The sequence below is a fragment of the Aythya ferina genome (genome assembly GCF_964211825.1).
Source record: "Aythya ferina genome assembly, chromosome: Z".
In the NCBI taxonomy this organism is placed as follows: Eukaryota; Metazoa; Chordata; class Aves; order Anseriformes; family Anatidae; genus Aythya; species Aythya ferina.
This window is the reverse complement of record NC_140299.1, coordinates 73,955,679-73,963,316: the sequence shown is the minus strand read 5'-3', so window position 1 is coordinate 73,963,316 and position 7,638 is coordinate 73,955,679. Positions and strand designations below refer to the sequence as shown.

Genomic DNA, 7,638 nt, shown 5'->3' with positions numbered 1-7,638 from the left:
CGGGCGGCTCTGAGGGGGGGAGGGGGGGGGCAGTACAGTGTAAGCACATCGCAGAAACTCGTCCCTTTCTAAACGTCTAAACAAACAAAATAACTGCAAAAACAACATTTCTGTGGCTGTTCACCTGCTGCGGTTTACAGAGTTGATTCCACTTATGCATAATAAAGACCAGATTCAAAGCCCGCAAATGTGTTTCCTTGCGAGAGCACTGGGTGCCTGGTGTTGCAGTGGTTGACATAGATAATAGTTAAATCGTCTGAGCACGTTTATTCTTTCCTGAAGGTGGTGTTGCTGTATAAAAACAGAGCTGTGTGTTGCCGAGGGACTTGTTAGGCGTTGGAACAGGCTGCCCAGGGAAGTGGTGGAGTCACCATCCCTGGAAGTCTTTAAAAGACGTTTAGATGTAGAGCTTAGGGATATGGTTTAGTGGGGACTGTTAGCGTTAGGTCAGAGGTTGGACTCGATGATCTTGAGGTCTCTTCCAACCTAGGTGATTCTGTATTATCATGTCAGCTGGGCCTTACTGTCCAGAAGTATTTTGAAGTACCGGGAAGAACCACTGAACCAATGTGACTGTGCAGTCACACTATATACCAGTTTTATTTTCAAATCATTTATATATAAGGCCAAAAAATAAAAAAAAATAAAAAAATCTGTGTCAAGCATGCTTGAGTGTTTGTTGCCTGAAGACCAGATCCAGATTGGTTTCTGTGAGAAGCACCTGCTTGCTCATCAAAGGGCCAGAGTGGTTGTTGAGTGGTGGTGACTCATGCTGGGGGCTGTGACCCCTGGTGTAGCTGCTCCAGCAGTTCTTTCTCCTCCTGAAACCTGAGTAAGAAACGGGAAATAAGGAGGAACCGCTTCTGGTACGAGAAGCTTCCAACTGTAAAGATAACCACGTATGTTCTCTGCTTGCAGGTGACATGTGCAGGAGAGACAGCTTTATCCTTTCTGAAGTGTAAAAGTAAACCCTAAAAGTTGAGTACTTTATTTGGTGTCATGGTAAAATGTTTTAAGGCCAATATTAAATTTTAAGGAAAAAAATGCAGCTGTTTGATATGCAGTTATCTTGTCGCTGTGGATATAGCATGTTTACTGAGGAAGGAAAGTATGTTTATAGCAGCTGTTTATTTTTGAGAAATTTCAATTCTACTATGTGATTGTGTATTATACCTAACATATGGCCGATACCTTTCCTAACTCCGAAGTCTTAACTGAATATTCTGGGAAGGCAAACAAACAGTATAGCTTCGTTTCTTTAGAACAGGATTATTTTAGGAATTAGGAAGGGGGTTGATTTTATTAAGTACATGGTAGTAAAACACAAGTTAATGATACAACCAGCTCAGAAAGTAGATGTTTTGTTTTATTTTGTTTTTTAAATCACTAGTGTGCTGGCAGTTGATGAATCTAAAGATTGAAAGCACGTTACAGTAGATACATAAAATACAGCACTGTTTTTTTATTTAATGAGATGAAGCAATAAGTCTTTTGTGTGGACAAATATTATAATTGTAAGGGTTTGGGATTTCTTTGCAAATCAAGCTATGATGCTATTGATAGTTGGGAGGAGATAATTGTTTGTTTTTCTTTCTGAGGGCTCCATTCTGGTGAAAGACATTAGGGTGTGTTCAACCAGAGTAAATCTCCCATGAAATTTTTCTGTTTCTTCAGCTGTTTTGAAGAGTGTCCTGTGGAAACCTGTGCTAAATAATAAGCAGAAACAAGCAAAATAAATATTAGGGGCAAGGAAAGTTACGATTTTATATTAGTTTTAGTTCATTGGGTGTTAATGCCTGTGGTTGTTTATACCAAATAAACACTCCTTGTTGTACAGGAAGCTAATTATGAGTTGTGAGTGCAAGTTGCCATTATGTATTCATAGAATAATTTAGTTTGGTAGGAACTTCTGAGAGTCTTTTGGTCTGAGCACATGGTCAAAGCCAGACCAAGCAAAGCAGATCAGCTACACTCCAGGTGCAGCTGAGTTCAAGTTCAGCGTGGTGGGGATGGGTCATCCCCTTGAGCCTGCTGGCTGCACACCTCTACACACATCCCAGGACGCGGTAAGCCTTCTTTGCAGCAAGGACATGCTGCTCACCCCCATGATCTTTTTGTGCACCAGGACCTCCTGGTTGTTGGCTGTTAAGCTGCGCTCCAGCCAGCCCGTGCTTCGCTTGTCTTGCCCTGGGGTTTTACTCCGTCCTGGATGTAGACTTTGCAGTAGCTGTTGAACTTGTCAGGGTTCTAGTTAATCCATTTCTGCAGCCTGCTGAGCTTCTTGCAGTAGCATGCCTGCTCTGAGGCATGTTGACTGTTCCTCCCAATGTGTTACAGCACACGGACCTCCTAATGGTGTACTCTACCCACTGTCCCGGTCATTATTGCTCCTGACATGATCCCTAAGGACTTTGTACCACTGAGCACAATTCTTCAGGTCCATCAGCCCGGCCAGTTCTCTACTTTATTATGCATTTGTGCACCGTTTTGTCTCACCATCTGGCTATTTCTGTACTGTAGGAGATTGCGTCAATGATCAGTTTATCACTGATTCTTGGCTGTCTTTATGTAGGATGACTTGCTTAAATGTTATTCATGAAAACAAAAGTTTCTCAGTCTAAAGCAAATACAAATTTCCTTGCCCCGAGCAATAGCATCTGAGATCCACTAGAGTTCGTTGTGGTTCAGTTTCCTTGGACTTTTTGGACCACACGTTAACTGGTAAATCCACTCTGTTACTCAAAGTTTGATTAGCACATTGAAATTCATAAATCTTACAGTTTGGGAAGGGAAGCAAGAACAAAGGTTTAACACCAGATCAAATATTAGGCCGGCAATTTAGAAATTCTGGTATTCCTTCTGCCAGATAACTGAGACCAAAGTGTATTTCTAGTCTAGAATAAAGGTTGGTTCTTATTAGGGTTTTGGTGTTTCTTGTGGTGGTGTTTTTTCTTATATTGTTTTGTTTTTTCTCCCTATGTTAGTACTACAGTCTTTTTCTGAGGTGGAAAGTGTGTATCTGCTTAAGCTGATGTTCTCATGAAGAATCCTTTGAGAACAAGGATCCTGAAGTAGAGAGCGAGACCCAAAATAGTCTGCAATCCACCTCAGGAAATAGGATATTGCACAGTGAGTTTTCTAATGGCAAACTCCTTTGCCAGAGCAACAAGCTTGAAGAGATATTGTTTTCCGGGTCTCCACTTGTGTAAAAGATTAGTAAAGCAGCCTCAGGGAATCACCATGACAACGCTCCCGTGAAGATTTGGAGAGGCCCAGCTCTTCACAAAGCAAAGGGGCTGAACTAGACAAAGGGAGGTAGGCAGGCTAAGAAGGGAGGAAGGGAGGTGGTGGTGGAGGGATCATTATTTTCTTTTTAATTCAGGCCTACAGATCAATGTTTTAAACGCCAGTGGAAAACGTAATTCTTGTTATCACTCTCCCAAGTTTGTTTGTGGTAGACTGCATGTAAACTTGAAACAGGGACTGCATTTTACCTTGGTTCCACAGGGAAGGAGGGCTTACACTGTGCAAGCTTCATATGTATGCATTTCATTTTCAATTAATATTTTCTGTAGGTGATGAACTTTGAAACAGTAAAAAAGATGGAAGAAGAAACCCTGGAAGCGCCACGGTGGCTGAAGATATGTGCCTTATGAGACACTGGGAACATCTGGGTGAGAAAGCAAGAGTATAGAGGGAGAGAAGGAGGAAGGAAGGAAAGAAGGACAGGAAGATACACAGATTGTCTACAGATCGTAGGAAATGTCACTGACTACTTCAGTAAACTCTGACACTATCAGCTGTTAGAGACAAATCTGTCAGCAGCAAGCATCACCAGGGGGATGGCTTGTCTTTTGTGGCATCTGGGAGGCCTAGGACGGCGTTATCCAAGGATGCTCCTGTTCTCTTATCCTTTAATCTGTTCCATGTATCTGTTTCAGTCTCCTTAATACAGATACACTGCGATGGTAATGAATTTTTCTAACATGCAGACCTGCAGATAACAGATGTGTCTCAGGTAGGCTGAAGCAGTGAGTTTCCTTCTTGAAGCTGGTTGCGTGTATCATGAGCAGGAGCTCATTCAAAGATGAATCTGCACTTGTAATGTTACAGAAATTCAGAACGTGGCCTCAGAGGAGTTGCAGGCACAGGTAAGTATATGTGTAAATTCCCTGATGTGTACTCAAAGCAGTACAGCAGAGAGGGCCAGAGTTGTCTCATTAGGGCACTACAAGGGTCTGGGGTGCTTAATCTTTGTAGAGGTAAGTAATGAACAGCAGAAATGAGGGAGGGAACCCTCACCTGTTGGGTTTAGTTAGCCTTGAAGTTCTGCCATGACTTTACAACATCAAATACAAGCCTCTATCCTTCTCCTCTGAAACAGAATTCCTTGTTTGAGGTAGTCAAGTTTAGAGTTTCAATTAAATGTTGAAATCTAAGGTGAATGTAACTTAAAAAAAAAAAAAAAAAAAAAAAAGTTAGCTTTGGCAGCTGTAAAATAAAGCAAAGGAAACATTTCTCATGCAGACATGTCCCTGCAAATGAAGGAAGCTGAACTGCTGATAGACTTGTGTTGTGGTATGTCTCAATAGTTCTGATGAAGTTTTGCAATTCGTGATGGTGCAGCATGTGTTTGGACTGTATCAAGGGACAGCAGAGAAAGCTCTATAAAGAAGCCTTTGGTCCCCAGGAAGTCACGACTGAGGACCTTTGGCACTGTTTGTCCGTCCAGGTCACCTGCAGTATTCTCGCTTCGCTCTTACCTGTGGGCTTCTAAGTTATTCTTTCCTATCGGGTATTGTGTTTAATATTTTCATCTTGGGTGTGGAGCCAAGGACTTTCCAGCTTTGTGTGCTGCCCTGCCAGGGAGGGAACAGCTGACCTCAAATGGTCAAAGGGGTGTCCCATGCCACGAGGTGTTGTGTGGGGCAGTAAAACTAAGGGGGTTGGCAGGGGGACTGCTGCTGCTCAGGGACTGGCCGAGCATTGTTTGGCGGGCGGTGAGTAATTGCGTTGTGCATCACTTGCTTTTTTTATTCTGTTATCCTTGTTTTCCCTTCATTTTCTGTCATTTAGGTTAGATGTTAGGAAGAACTTCTTTACAGAAAGGGTTGTGAGGCATTGGAACAGGCTGCCCAGGGAAGTGGTGGAGTCACCATCCCTGGAAGTCTTCAAAAGACGCTTAGATGTAGAGCTTAGGGATATGGTTTAGTGGAGGGCTGTTAGCGTTAGGTTGGAGGTTGGACTCGATGACCTTGAGGTCTCTTCCAACCTAGAAAATTCTGTGATTCTGTGATTTCCCATCGTTACACTGTCTTTATCTCAGCCCATGAGTGCCACCCCTCTTGGATGTGGCAGAGCACTGATGTCACAGAGATCGCTGATGCTCTCACCGACATGAAACGCTGCTTTGCAGCACTGAGGCATCAGTCCCAAGCAGGGTGGCAGCTCTGTGGGTACAAAAGGTGAAGGCTGAACCCCAGGAGTGTTGTGACAGAGCAGCGATCCACCCGGCGAGGCCAGCAGAAACCCACACGTGCTTCTCAGAGGCGCAGTGTGCTGAGAGAGCCATGTCCCCAGGCCCCCTGAAACGCCTGCTGCGGGCAGGGGAATTTGGCCTCCTGCGCAACGCGCCGTTGTTTGAGAGCAACTTCTTCCAGGTAGGGCCGGGCAGAGGTTAGACATCCTGCCTCTGAAAGCAGGCTCCCGTGCTACCAAATTGCACCCACGCAGGTTGGCCCGCGAGGGGAGATGCTTCCAGTAACAAACCGTGTCCACCTCATCACCATGGGGGTGGCCTGCACTGCTCCCAGCGCAGCGATGCCCGACACCTTGCTCCTGGCTGCCCCTGCGGCCCCTCCAGCTGAGGGACTGGAGCTCACCAGGTACCGCCTGGCCCCATAACCAACCTTCCCTGCCCTCCCTGCTGTGATGTGGGGCAGCCCCAGAGGGGCTGTGTCTGCTGCTGTGCCGTGTCCCCTTGGCACTGGGGGGGAGCACCCCAGTAACTCGATTTTCCTCCAGGCTGCTTCCGCTGCGGTGCGTAAATCTGGCTGTGCAGGAGCTCTCCGAGGAGCGCCTGCAGCTCTGTTTCCACACGGGCCACAGGGTATTTCTTCAGCTGTGCCCTGGCCCCGGTGCTCAGGGCCTCTTCCTCTGCTGGGCCATGCTGGCAGGCGTGCTCCACACACCCAGGGCGCCTCCTCTCCTCAACACACCCGCCGAGGGGGCCATGCCTACGGAGGGGGCCTCCTCTACGTCAGAAATTGAAGAGGAGGACATGAGAGCTGGCATTGTCCTGCCCACGGACCGAGAATCATCATCTGCAGAAATTGACAAGACCTCGCCGGCTGCCAGCACCCCAGAGGTGAGGTCTGACACTGGGGGGGGGGAGGACCTCTGGCCAGCAAGGACTGGTCCTAGCAGGCCCTAAACTTGTGCCCCGCTTTGGTTTCCTTGGCCAGGTCATCCCCGAGCAAACCCGTGCAGAGCACCTCAGCAGCAACCAGGATGCCCTGCTGACCAGCACCATGCAGCAGACAAAGTTGGTCTGCCACAGGAAAGGTGACAGGTGAGTGAGTGAGTGAGTGAGTGGGGCCATTCAGCCAGGAGAGGGGTTGAAGGAGCCTGAAGCACCGCGTGAGGCCATGCAAGAGTTGGGGGGGCACATTGCTGAGGGCTGTTGTTTTTGCAGGCTGCGGGAGGTGCCAGCAGCACAGAAGAAGCCTTCCTCTGGTGAGATCCTGCCCCTTGGAGCCTGGGTGCACCCCCCAGAGCCAGGCTTTGTGTGCGGGGGGCAGGCTGTGCCCCCCTTATGTGTGCTCCCCCTCTCCGCAGGTCGCAACCGCAGTCAGAGGATTAGGGCGTTCTGGAGGCGGTGGTGGGCCCACGGGCGGGCCTCCGTGGCAGGTGTTGCTGGAAAAGCAAAGCCTCCACGGGATGAGCAATAAACACGTTTTGTAGGATTTGTGTCTGTGGTTTTGGGGTAAGGGCTGATACGGGCCTTGGGCACTTTGCTACTGCCCTGCGATCGTTCCAGTCCTCATGATGGGCCCTGCGTTTGGGTCAGGGAAAGGGACTGGAGCAGTGCAAGTTGCCCCTGTAACCGAGACAAAACAATGGGTGAGAAAGGGAAAGATGAGAAATGGATGAGGTCTTGCCTGCTTCCAGCACTGGAAAGACCCCTGCTGGGTCTTAGTTTCACTTTCCCTGCGCAAGCTAATTCAGCAGAGCAGCTGAACCTCTCAGGGTGACAGCCTCACAGCAGGGTGCACCGTGGCATAGTCTTTTTCCTGTGCAATGACTTCTCACCTTTGGTCTTTGCCCTCCTTCTAGGGCTTGACAGCTTTGCACAAAGGAGTGAGGTTGCAGCTTTCTTTCACAATGCAGCGTCATGCTTGCTCAGATGTTTGCAGCATAGTGCCTGCCAAACCTAGCATGGGAGTGGTTTGCCTTTACCTCATTTATTTTTTTTTTACTACAGGGGAAAAAAAAATTGGACAAATAATTTTAATAGCTAAGCCTGAGAGGATGAACAGGTGATTTTTGCTAAGACTTATTGGCATTTACAGTTAGAGGCTGTATTCACTCCCAGGTAATTGGGAGTCCTGTAATATACAGGGAATCCCAAAGCAACTT

General features: G+C 47.3%; 1 protein-coding gene across 1 annotated transcript; it reads left to right on the top strand.

Annotated features, from left to right (window-relative positions):
- Positions 1-786: 786 nt before the first annotated feature.
- LOC311427003 (Golgi-associated RAB2 interactor protein 4-like) lies at positions 787-7,213 on the top strand. The gene is made up of 9 exons (XM_084503934.1): positions 787-832; positions 919-977; positions 2,985-3,315; positions 3,576-4,151; positions 5,327-5,885; positions 6,025-6,367; positions 6,465-6,571; positions 6,695-6,735; positions 6,838-7,213. The coding sequence occupies exons 5-9, from the start codon at positions 5,752-5,754 to the stop codon at positions 6,948-6,950; spliced, it is 738 nt and encodes a 245-aa protein (XP_084360060.1). The 5' UTR covers positions 787-832; positions 919-977; positions 2,985-3,315; positions 3,576-4,151; positions 5,327-5,751; the 3' UTR covers positions 6,951-7,213.
- The last annotated feature ends 425 nt before the right edge of the window (positions 7,214-7,638 follow it).

Coding starts and splice junctions, on each gene's coding strand:
- LOC311427003 (XM_084503934.1), top strand. CDS start 5,752: ATGCTTCCAGTAACAAACCGTGTCCACCTCATCACCATGGGGGTGGCC. Junction 5,886..6,024: donor GAGGGACTGGAGCTCACCAG/GTACCGCCTGGC, acceptor ATTTTCCTCCAG/GCTGCTTCCGCTGCGGTGCG. Junction 6,572..6,694: donor TGCCACAGGAAAGGTGACAG/GTGAGTGAGTGA, acceptor TTGTTTTTGCAG/GCTGCGGGAGGTGCCAGCAG.